Source organism: Hippoglossus hippoglossus, chromosome 20, assembly GCF_009819705.1.
Source record: "Hippoglossus hippoglossus isolate fHipHip1 chromosome 20, fHipHip1.pri, whole genome shotgun sequence".
Lineage (NCBI taxonomy): Eukaryota > Metazoa > Chordata > Actinopteri > Pleuronectiformes > Pleuronectidae > Hippoglossus > Hippoglossus hippoglossus.
Genome location: NC_047170.1, coordinates 14396080 through 14408409, shown reverse-complemented (window position 1 = coordinate 14408409; position 12330 = coordinate 14396080). Strand labels below are relative to the sequence as shown.

General features: G+C 41.3%; 2 protein-coding genes across 2 annotated transcripts; both read left to right on the top strand.

Moving 5' to 3' along the window:
• Nucleotides 1–871: 871 nt before the first annotated feature.
• Nucleotides 872–3742, top strand: LOC117753992. The gene is made up of 7 exons (XM_034572597.1): nt 872–1093; nt 1192–1336; nt 1610–1723; nt 1833–1977; nt 3043–3191; nt 3267–3400; nt 3493–3742. Exons 1-7 carry the CDS (start codon nt 988–990, stop codon nt 3639–3641), a joined length of 942 nt encoding a protein of 313 aa, XP_034428488.1. The 5' UTR covers nt 872–987; the 3' UTR covers nt 3642–3742.
• An 881-nt stretch (nt 3743–4623) lies between these two features.
• Nucleotides 4624–7322, top strand: LOC117753919. Its single transcript, XM_034572446.1, has 7 exons — nt 4624–4800; nt 5302–5446; nt 5938–6051; nt 6148–6292; nt 6595–6743; nt 6839–6978; nt 7070–7322. The coding sequence occupies exons 1-7, from the start codon at nt 4656–4658 to the stop codon at nt 7234–7236; spliced, it is 1005 nt and encodes a 334-aa protein (XP_034428337.1). The 5' UTR covers nt 4624–4655; the 3' UTR covers nt 7237–7322.
• The last annotated feature ends 5008 nt before the right edge of the window (nt 7323–12330 follow it).

Here is a 12330-nt window from a genome sequence, read left to right as displayed (position 1 = left end):
AATGATAACACATAGATAAAAAGAAGATACCAATGGAAGTAGATGACCCCATATCTGAATCCTCACTCCAGCAGCCGAGGTTTAATCCAGCCTGGACCCTGTGCAACATGTCATCCCTCTCCCAGGTCACTTAAAGCCTTCACCTCATCAATCCTAATTTAATCCAGTTATCTACTACAACAAGGATCATGTAAATAATATTGATTTTCACATTAAAAAAATCAGGATGTCCCAGAGGGGCTGTTGTCCGAGCTGCAGCTAATGTTTGCTCATGTTGTTTCAATTTTGATTCACCCTCACCCTCAATACATTAAAACGTCCGGCACCTTGAATATCATTATGAATTTCTCTACATCTGAAATTTTAGGATAACTGCAAGTTCACGATCCATAAAAAGTGAAAATTACCTATAACACTTTTAAATACTTTTATTATTTTTATGTTTTCGTCTGCGTTAGTTAATTAGTTTGTTTGTCTGTTATTTAGCAGGATTATGTAAAAACTACTAAATGGATTATCACAAAAAAAATCTGGCATCTTTAAAGGACTTATGTTTATGGTGCAGATCCAGATAAATATGTGGATCTAGTGAATTTAAATGTGGCTTCATAAAGGAACTGTTGGGGAAATGCGTTCTCTCCTTCTACTTTTGTCCTGGTTTTCTTTTCATTCTCTAATCCTTTACTCTTTAGCCTCATTTTAACAACCAAGAAACATGTTGTTTATGACAGGAGAATATAGAGCAGGGCCATAAAAAGGGATGACACATTATACAGGTCTTATCTTCCATCCCAGATCAGACGAGGATAGGTACTGCATGTCCTTTCACAGCTGCAGACACTGGACTAGATTTGTTGTGAAGAAACGGAAAGAAGAAATATGTATTCTTTTCAATCATAGATTCAGTTTTTTAAAGTGCGGAGACACTTTGGGGTTGTTTTTAATGAGCCCAGTTAACCTCCTGTGGACTTGTACCCTCCGACCATCATGGTAAACCACAACACGGCCCGCGTCGTGCTCATGTTCCTTGGACTGTTCATGTTTTTAGCCGCAATCACTGTAAACTCTCTGTCAGGATTCGGAGCTGAATCAGGTGAATATTTACCACAGAAACTCAACCGGTGAAAAGCTTAGCTCAGTAAAATACTGCGTGTGGACTAAATAATAAAAAATGTGCTTCTTTTGGTTCAGGTGTTTTCCAGCAGAGCACGGAAGATGTGACGCTGAAGTACGTGACACTGTTCACTCCGGCTCCCTGGGCTCTGTTTGTCTGGGATTTCAGCTATATCTGGATTTCTGCCATGTTTATATACTTTGTAGTGGGACTCTGCAGAAGGTAGGATTCTGCATTATTTTCATAAAGGATCATTCTTAATAGCTGCTTCACACCATCTATTTCTTCACACTTTTATCTCGTCCTCTGGTATTATGTTGTGCCGGAAATCACTTTCCCTCGTCTGGAGGCAATTTAGTCTTTCTCCGTGCACTCGTTCTCTCTTTACATGTTGCAGATTGTTCTTGCATTGTAAGAAAGACTCATTATTTCCCCAGATTGTTTGCCGTGGTGTGTTTCTTCTCCCTCCAACAATATTATCCCCGCTCCCTGCAGGCCTGCTTACGACTGGTTGTACACCACGCCTGCTCTGCTGCCCTATGGATTCCATGTCTCTTTTATCACCAACATTTGCTTGAACATCACGTGGCTGTTTTTATTTGACAAAGAGTGAGTGTGCACGTTCACTTTGGTCGCCCACACGTGTTCCGCTTTCTCTAAAAACATGACAAACACTTTTTTTTTTTCCACAGTAGCTTAAAAGTCTGTTTGTGTTTAGGTTGCTGCTGCCGGCGCTGATAACCTCAGCCCTGATGACACTCATCGATTACCTCCTCCTCTTCTTCTCCTGTCATGGACTGAAGATCTACGGAGCCTGGTTGAACAAATATCACAGCACAGACCTCTGGCTCATCAGATTATTGGTAAAATGAAACCATTTCCAGATTGTAGCTTCATATTCATCCACCTCTCATCGTGAGTTCTTCTGAAAATGTCAGGCTACTCCTTTAAAGTCACATCCTCAGTGCTATGTCCGACTGCACACTGCTGATATGGTTTCAGGGCCTCTGGCGGCTCCTTCAGCCACATCTGAAGAGCGAATCCTCACCAGTTCGCTCAGTGCTACTGCTTCTGTAAAGTCTGTGCAGAAGGCCAATGTGGTCTGAGATTAGGAAGCTACAGAAGCACCCGAGTCAGGCCGCAGAAAAACCTTGACATTGGTTTCCAGTCCCTCTTTGCCTCCATTTTGACTAAATAGAACAGTTAATGGATACGGTTGCGTGAACAGTAAACTGGGTTTAAAGCTTACGGAGAAACACTTCATGATCAGAACATTTCCAGGCACTGTTTTCACATCTGAAAACAACCTCCGAGATTTTATATCCTAACCAATCAAAAGAAAATCAAAAAATATAAAAGATTAGATGAAAATAATTCTTAAAGGAGACATGTTCTGCTCATGTTCAGGTTCATGGTTTTTATTTGTGTTATTACTTGAAAAGGTTTAAACTTTCCTGAATGGACACAACTTTAGTGTGTCCTGAATTTAGCAGCGTATTGTACAGTGCCACCAATTCTTCTTAAAGGAAGAGGACTTATGAAGCCATGTTCTGCTCATGTTCAGGTCATCATTTGAATCTGTGTTATGCTCTTATGTTAAGAAATTGTCCTCATACTGTCCATTGCTGCAGCCCCTCTTTTCAGCCTCTGTCTGAAACGCTTGGTTTTAGCTCCTGTCTCTTTAAGGCCCCCCCCCCCCACGAGGCCCAGTCTGCTCTGATTGGCCAGCTGGCTCGCTCTGCAGTGATTGGTCAGGAAATGTTAGCTTTGTTAGCGATGTACCAGACTAAAACTATGCAGATTTTTGACTTTTGAACTTTTCAGACCTTTTACATTCACAAAAAAAACATATAACACACCAGAGAAAAGAAAAACTGAAAACACCTCATATGTCTCCATTAATGTTCGTAATCCTTGTGCTGAATCAGGTGCAGAACGGAGTGGCCGTGTACGCAACATGGGGGACCCTCTCCACCATACTCAACCTGACAGTGTACCTGCAGTATCAGACAGAAACCTCCAGCTGTAGCTGCGGTCTGCTGCCGCTGCTGCTGCTCCTCATGCAGCTGTTCGCCTGGTGAGCCAGACTCCCTGCTGTGTTGTGTCATTCACCCGTCAGCAGGAAGACAAATCCCTTCTCCTTGTGTCCCAGGTTTCTGTTGGAGAACTTCTACCTGGATGAGCACGTGCGTTACGTTGTGACCATCTACCCCTTGGTGATCCTGTGGCTGATCGGCACCCTGAACGACTCCAGCTCTCCTGAAAGCCTCGTTTACATTTTTAAAGGTACTGCTTCATACCTTTTTTCCTTCTCTGGGATTCATTTCATTGTTCTGTGCACTGTTTATTAATTACATGTATTTGATTTCTTCTGTCAGCTTTGACCCTGGCTATTTCCTGCATCATGTTTGTGGCACGTGTCGCTCTGGTCACATGGAAGCACCACAAACGGCCGCTCTACACAGACACTGGACCCAGTATGTCGCCTGTAGAGATCGCCTTGACACAGAGAAAAATCTTTCTTTAGATATTAGCTTTGAAGCATTTTGTGTTTGCTGTATTTTTTTTAACTTTGCAATGTCATTCCCCATTTACTACTACAATCAATGTGTAAATGCTGCAGAAAGGAAATGAAAAACTGTAAATGTTGAATGTCATGTTTGTCTCCCCAAATATAAATGAATAAATTACATTGAACAAATGTTGGGCAAATGAGAAATGAATGAAAGAATGTAAACAGTGATATAATTATCAGGCTGATAAATTGTATTCTGAGAATAAAGATTATTTCTTGAGTGATTGGTTTTATCTCAACATTGTTAAACTTATATGGCGCACATGTTATTGTGGACATAAACACTGAGGTAGTTGAACCTTAGCTTTCAAAATAAAATACTTTTTTCAGTAAGTTATAAGTAATAACAATTATTTTTACAAATACAAATTTTGCCAAACCAAAAGTACAAAGAGTCTAAATCAATCCTCACATCAGATAATTTTAGCTTGAGAAATTATCAATCAATTATAATTTTATTTGTATTATATTTTTATTGAATTTATTATCTGTTGATTGACAGATTGGCTGAGCCTGTAACAAGTTCCAGTTGTGTATCACAGGGTTGGAAGTTCAACCCCCAGCTCCTGTGTCAATGTGTCCTTTGGGCAAGACACTGAACTCATTGCTCCCAGTGGTCTGACCAGCACCTTGCAGGAGTGAGTCTGGGAATAGATGAAATAGATGAAAGAGATGAAAATGTTAAAGTTCTGTATTTAAAAGGCAGGAATTTATCCCCTTTCTATTACATTAAATTGTTGCATACAGTACAGAACCGAACACACACACACACACACACACACACACACACACACACACACACACACACACGCACTGTTGTTGCGTATCATAATCACAGTTATTATAGTGCACGTGTGTAATCAATCAAGGTGAAATCATAAAGCACAGTTCATGCAGCGAATCAAAGTCCGACGGATCAGATTGTGGTGATAAACGTTGCCTCTCTCAGTCTCCTGAGCCGACACCATGAAGAGGTGCAAGACATCGGTCCTCTCTGTGACAAACTGTGACCATGTAGTGATGCATGCGTGCAGCCTGATCCTGGCTGCCATCAGTCAGGTGACCTCTGACATCTTCTTCAGTCTGACGAGGGACTGCAACGTGCCCAACGGTGAGTGACCTGACCTCCGCTGAGCACTTCTACCAGTCAGAGGGTTGAATTCAGAGCGTGAGAGGACTGAACCTGAGGGTTTGGATAAGAGGGTGACATGTTATTGTGTGTGATGTATTTTGAATGCACATTAAATGGCACTGAAATCTATATTTTCTACTTCAAAGACTTCATTTATGTTTAAATACTTAGATTAGAAGGTTTTCAGGGGCCGGCGTGTGTGCAAAGACTCATAAAAAGAGACTTTATTGTGTGTCTCTCACTAACAGACCTTTGCCCTGACAGTTACTTGATATGTGTGGCAGCTGTTACCGTGGATGGAAGCCAAATAAAACGAAGCCATATAAAAACAACTAGTCCATCACATAAAACGGAGAGTGTGTATTTGAAGTGGACAAACTAAAACAGGTTGATTACAGATGTGATGTGCTCTCAGTTTAAAACTGTGACATTTCTCATAAACTCCATTCAGGGATGAGTCATTATCCTCTCGGCCCTCAGCTCTGTTTCAGACCTCGTCCAGGAATGTGTCCGAGACCTTCTCCCTGGAGGTGACCATGGACTGGTGGTCGGACATCTACTGGATCATGATTGACTTCTGGTCGATTGCGTGGCTCATGTACGCAGTGGTCGGCCTGTTCAGAAGGTAGCGAGGATATTGTGTTGGAAACTCATAAAAGGAATGGTTGACCAGAGCTCCTCTGAGGATTTAAAGTTAAAATCACAAAAAATGTCCTTCCAGCTTGATTTGGCAACAAGTGCATATAGGGCCCAGAGCAAAGAGTCAACTGAGAACGGCCTATTATGTTCATTCAACAGTAGGGCCCCTCTGTAGGGTCCCTTTGGCCTGCATGGGCCCCCCCTCCCCCAAAGTCCCTTGAAATGCACCACTACAGGTTCCACTATTCTAGGAGCAGCAAAGACCCCTAATAAATCAACTAAATTGTAAATAGTGCATCAGTGAATACAAACATTAAGCCAATTTTAATCCAAGGAGGTAATGGTGGATGCAAACTATTATACAGAAAGGTAAATAGAGAATGTAGACACAATCGATGGTTGTTGCCGGAACCATAAATATCCTAAAGTAACTGTATTTGATGATGCAGATCACAAAGTTTATTGTTTCCTCTGCAGAAATGTCCTCGGTCCTCGGTCTTGCAATCACGACATCCACCCTCCAGAGTTTTACCTGCTGTGGACCATCATAAATATTGTCCGAATATGCAGCATGTCTCTGTGGGACAGCCAGTAAGTCACGTTCAGTGCTCCACACATAAATATACAGCCACACTCACAGAGGAATAAGTCCATCCATGTGTTTACAGCTGCTGCTCTTTTCCACAGCGATTTCCTTGGAGTTGTTTTCCTCAGATGGATCCTCCCCGTCCTCAGCTTCTGCATGCTCTTCAAGTCCTACTCCATCCTCGACACGCACAAATCCTGGCTCGCCATCAACAACCCCAGCGTGATCCTGTGGACACGCTACCTGGTGAGGCTGAACTAAAAGGTCACTGGTGGAAATGGCACCCTAGTGTTTAAAGGCTGGGGGTCCTCTGCAGCGGCCAGAGGTTCAATTCCTGCTTGCGGACATTTACTGCCTGTCTTCCCCACTCTCCCCCTTTCTCACTTAACCTATAATTACAGCAAAAAATAACAAAAAATAACAAAAATAACAAAAGAAAGGCCATAGTGAAATTCAATCTGCATACTTGGTCAAATTTACCGTTTCCCCATCACCAGTTTTATGGATTTAAAGGTTTCTCTGTATTAATGAATGTGTTTTATCATCAGACCCAGAACGGACTGGCAGTGTTTGCCTGGTGGTCTCTCTTGGATGCTGTGGTGGGTCTGGGCATAGTGTTCAAGTACAAAGACAACGTGCCGGACCCACTGGTCAGCACCGCCGTCCTCACCATCATCTCCTTGTGCACTATAACCTGGTGAGGACAGAGACACTGCAGACTTGAATGAATGTCTGCTTAACCTTTTTCAGGTTTTGGTTGTACGAGAAGTAAATGAGGTCTGCTCCCCTCAGGTTCATCCTGGAGACCTTTCTGTTGACCAAATACTTGCGCCACACGTTCAGCGTTTACCCGCTTCTCATCCTGAGCCTGGGTGCAATGTTCACCAGGAGCTACCGGATCCACGACCTCTCTGCAAACACAATCTACTGCGGTGAGATCCTTAAAGAGAGAAGTAAAACACACAGATTTGTCTCATTTGTCTGTTTTACTGTCAACGTTTACACTGAGTTTTTGCTCTGTAGGGTCCCTCATGCTCCTGATGACCATCATGAGTCTCATCCATTTGATCTCCTCGTGTTTGTGCACGGACAAGTCGAGCAAACCTCCTGCGTCAGAGCCCTGGGTGAAATCCGAGGCCTGTGTGACGGTGTGCAAATCAGTGGTCCCCACCATGAAGCACAAAGTTTGAACCGGCTCTCAGCTCTCTGCAAAAGTCTGGCTTCATCTGATGAAAAAACAACAACAAAAAAACACAATGAAATAAAATGAATGTGTCTCAAAGTGTGGACATTTATTCCATTTATCCACTGGTCAGACTTTGCACTGTACATTGATAACCAAAAGGGGGCAGCAAACACTCACTTCACACTGAGAATGTGACCAGACAAAGAAGAGCTGTGCTGCACCAGAAGATGGCGCAGTGGTCCAAGTGATTATATATAAAATCCAACGTAAAAATCACTTTATATGGACAAATACTTAAATTATACTTGTGATATACTTTTTATTCTTTATATTGTTACTATAGTCATGCTTATATATTATTTATATATGCTTTATACTTATATACGTACTTAAAACTGAATTGCATCACTTAAAAATAATCCTAAACAACCTAAACAAACATAAAGTACATTATCCAGTGTGGTTCATATTATTTGAGTGTTTTCTGATGCAAATTTTAAACCTAATGCAGGAAACAGAAATTCATAATGCACCAGGAAGAGGATTAAAATAAACACTTATTTTTTTCCCATTAAAAATAATGTCATCTTCTAAAATGATGGACAACAAAAGTTTCCGACACATTCCCTCTCTCCCTGTGTGTGTGTGTGTGTGTGTGTGTGTGTGTGTGTGTGTGTGTGTGTGTGTGTGTGTGTGTGTGTGACGTGATGCAGCCGAGACCCTCACACCCGCTGCCGTTCATAAGTGGCCTGCTTCTTGATGCGGCTTAAAGAATGGAATATCAAACAAGCCCGTCGGCTGTGGAGAGGAGCAGCTCGACCTTTGATGAGGACGATGAGCTGAATGCAAGCGAGCATCAGATGAAAGCAGCAGGGGGAAGGAAAAAAAAAAATCACATGACAACAGGGATGTAATGAACGTGCCCTTGTATGGGACACAATTAACTGTACATCTGTGTAAATTGAGCTTCACGTGTAGCACAAATTAGGAGAATGCATGATGCTGAAGGGTTTTTTCATCAACCCTTGATTCATTTAAAACAGACATCATGCAAACCCTTGTTTTCCTTTCCCCTGCTGTTGTTGTTGTGTCCCTTTGGTGTTTACAGACATTATTTTGCAAACATTGCCTCAGTGGGTGGACGTCCGTGACCCTCGATTGTAAAAGCACGTTGACAATTCATCTGGAGAAAAACCCTGAACAACGTTATTATCTCCGGCTCCGGTAGCGCAGGGCTTGATTTACCTTCAGGGTCATCGCAGAGAGAGTTCAACTCAGAGCACGTTGGAAAATCACTTATACGAATGTGTTCGCTGTCATTTAGTTTCATGTGCATGTTTGAGTGATTTCAATATTAATGGCATACCAGACTCGAAATTGAAAAGCCAGGAATCACAGAGCTGCCTGTGGTGATGAAGCCAAATCGGTCGGATTTCAATCAAAAGAAAATCTGTGAGAAAAGTGTATTATATTATGTCTTGATTTATGTTATTGTCATGTACACATAGAATCCACTTCCAATTTGTAATGTATTTCAATACAAAATTACAGGTTGTTTTAAAACCATAATAACATAATACACACATACACACGTATACACACACACACACACACACACACACACACACACACACACACAGAGGTGTGTGCGTGTGTGTGTGTGTGTGTGTGTTTCACTATCACACACCATTCACACTGCAAGCACAGCTGTCAGGGTTCAGTGTTAAGCGTTTTGCCCAAGGACACTGACCGGAGTACCCCGGGATTGAACCACCAACCTGATTAGCGGTCGACCCGCTCTACCTCCTGAGGTACGACCTAGCCTTGAACAAACTATTCTACCTTTCCTACCAACCTTGGCAAATGAAATCAAAACAAACAAAGTTCCCTTCCTGAAGGAGGAAGGTTTTTCATTATTCATCGAGCCAGAAAGACACGCGGAGAAATTGAGGATATTTTGCCAAAATCTCATTGTCGACGGGACAATAGAAGAAGAAAAGAATTGAGCTCACACAACAAATAAATTCTGTCCTCCTCTGCAGTGGCATTAAACCAGCGCGTCTCTTGGGCTCAAGGTTCCTGAACACAGCTGTGCAAGGAAACTCTATTTCTTTAATATAGATTATATTTTAAAACCAGAATGACTCTCAGTGGAGTGCACAGCTCCGCCACGGCCCAACAGTCCCCTTAAGAAACCACATTCAGAAACTCATGAATCAGTCCCACAATTATTCTTTGACCAAATATCACAATGTTAACGAAAGTAAAAACAATGCCTGGATCTACCCCTGATCTGGATTCACACCAGAGTTTGACAGTTTCTTCCCCGACCTCTATCACATCGTTCCACCCAGTTTTGTGATGATCCGTACGGTAGATTTTTCATAATCCTGAAAACTAACAAAAAGAGAAACAGAAAACAAAGAAGATAACATGAGGTTCCACACTAATTATTCATTATGAGATGATATGTTCATATTTTCAGATCAGATCATTTTCTCTGAGCTGTGAGAAACATTTAGCTCCTATAACCTGCCTGACTATCTCAAAGTGACCGGTCATATAAATATATGACAGAATCACACATGATGAACTCATAGGCTCAGGGATGACCATGCAACGTGTTATACGAGTAAGAGTTGAAATGATTGGTCGATTAATCAATTAGAGGATTGATCAGCGACTACTCTGATAATCAAATCATTATCTCCAATCAAACATGTAACAAATGATGGTCTATGATAGAAACTGAATATCTTTGTGATTCACTGCCAAAACTAAACATTTCAGACGTCACCATCTTCTCAACTATCGCTGTTTTTATGCAAATATGTAAATGAAATGATGAGTCAAAGCTTTAATAAACTATGATAACCACTCTGGAGGGAATAACTGTATTTACAGTAAACAAAGGAATTAAAAAGAAGAGGAAGCTCATGTATGACGATTGTAAAACTTTGTTCCCAGGACTTTTCAACTATTTCTGCTGTGTAATTTGAAGTAACTTCCAGTGGAGTTAACAACATAATGCATCAGCTCAGTAGGTCAAACATAAAACTTTAGGCTTTACACCAGATTAGGTCCAGTTATCTTCCAGTAAAGTGGTGAAAAACAATCCGAGGAGTAGAGAAAGAGATTCCCTCACACCATTTATTAACCAGTGTCAGATTACACAGGTCCAATCAAAATTTCCTTCCAAACTTAATTTCTATTATTCCCTCCCTGGCAAAAATTCCATCCCAGTTCCATATATAACAAATAACTACGTGTGTTCAAAGTAATTTAAAGATATCAGGTGAGGCCACGTTTTTAAAAAGTGGCAGCAGAGTCCATTAAATTGCTTCATGGGTGTGACTCCTGCACATATTGGACTGTGGTTGTTATCACATCGTTCCTCCGGAGCTCCGAGGCTAAATCCTCCCCGGAGTGAAACACTGGGGGGCAAATGGCGAACGTGAGGGAAGAAATTGGGGTGTTTTACCATCTTGGCAGCCTTGTAATTGTTTCTGTACTCTCCAAAGACTCTTTTCTCTCCCCATAAGAGAAATAACCTAGATATGCAAATGTGTATCCCCAATTAATTCAATTCATATAATTATGCAAAGGGAAGAGATTGGGTTGGAGAAGAAGTGGAACCTCGTGCCAACTCGTCCTCCCACTCGAGCCCCCTCGCCGCGCAGGGTACAGCTAAATTAACTCGGAGTTTCGAAGCACGCTCGGCTTCACAGATGAGCATCAACTGCCCCTAATGTTTTAATGAGCGGTCTTCCGCCTTTTGGGAATCAACAAACAGTGAGGCGCTGGGAGCAATCGATACAAGAACAAGGTTTAAATGCCCCCGACTAAATACATAAACATGAATCTGTGACCCCGTTTGCTGTGTTTTTGCAATGTTTTAATTTAAAATGCAGCTTCGCTTTGACCTTTGCGTTATCAGATTTCACTGTGGGTTCTCTGAGCGTGATTTATGCTTCATCAGCTCCACTCAAAGAGCGCCTGATGAAGGCTGTCACCGGGAAGCTGCTGTTTCATTTGTGAAATCAGTGGAGATCACTGACTCTTTATTCTTTGTTCTTTGTTGGAGAAAGTCTTTGTTTTATGCTCTATTAAATTCAGAAGTGAAATTTCAATTGAGGCTAAAGGGATGAAACCCAATGAATTAGCTGATGGTCGTCGGAGAGGCTCAGTTTGAACGACTCATTTAGAAAAATGACAAAAGAGGAATTGTTAGAAGGAGCAGAATATTTCTGAAATCAGAATTGCCGCGAGGAATGAAGGAAATTTTATTAACCGACCTTGGCTTAATGAAAGTAATAGATTTATTTCGAGAGTGGGTGAGTTAATAAACCATAGTCAGGAATCATATTTCAAATGTTTCTCACAAAAAATCAGCATCTTATAACTCAGGTTTAATTTATAAGGGATGCAACAGGATATTTTATTTATTATAGTATTATTATTATTATTATTATTATTATTTGCAGTTTAAATTATACATTTACTCATTTCTCAGCAGTATTTTCGCTCCAGGAGTCTCACACAACTTACATAACAACACTTCAACACAACACGGGGAACAACACAGTAGAGGCACCACTTTGAATACAGAAGATACAGAACATCTCCGATCTGTACTGAGACTCGAACAAATGAGTTTTGGATAAATCAATTTCTATTCTACTGCTTCAACATATTAAACAGCAACAGCAGCAGCAGCAGCAGCAGCAGCAGCAGCAGCAGCAGCAACGTGTTGAAGTGTGACATGCCGGCTTTCGCTGGAAGCAAACAAACTTCAACAGCCCTAAAATAATACAACAGCGGCACAGTGAAGCCAATTAGCTCGGCAAGACAATTAGAATATATGTAAATGCTTTGAATTAATTAATCCCATGACACAGTTGCGCTAATTAGCAAGAAATCCCCAACTCCTATCATTCCGTATTTAAGACCAACCTCGACTCAGTCCAGACACGGGGACGGTCGACGCCAAAGACTGAAATCTGTAGAATAATTACTACTTTAAACGGATGATTTTTTAAGAACTAGATCTGACTAATTAGTTGGACTTTTTTTTTTTGTCAGTACAACACATTTCTGG

Bases quoted from the DNA above. Each gene is read 5' to 3' on its own strand.
- LOC117753992 (XM_034572597.1), top strand. From the start codon at position 988: ATGGTAAACCACAACACGGCCCGCGTCGTGCTCATGTTCCTTGGACTG. The intron at 1,724-1,832 runs GTGAGTGTGCAC...GTTTGTGTTTAG, and splicing joins CTGTTTTTATTTGACAAAGA to GTTGCTGCTGCCGGCGCTGA. The intron at 3,401-3,492 runs GTACTGCTTCAT...TTCTTCTGTCAG, and splicing joins CCTCGTTTACATTTTTAAAG to CTTTGACCCTGGCTATTTCC.
- LOC117753919 (XM_034572446.1), top strand. From the start codon at position 4,656: ATGAAGAGGTGCAAGACATCGGTCCTCTCTGTGACAAACTGTGACCAT. The intron at 6,052-6,147 runs GTAAGTCACGTT...TCTTTTCCACAG, and splicing joins ATGTCTCTGTGGGACAGCCA to CGATTTCCTTGGAGTTGTTT. The intron at 6,744-6,838 runs GTGAGGACAGAG...TGCTCCCCTCAG, and splicing joins TCCTTGTGCACTATAACCTG to GTTCATCCTGGAGACCTTTC.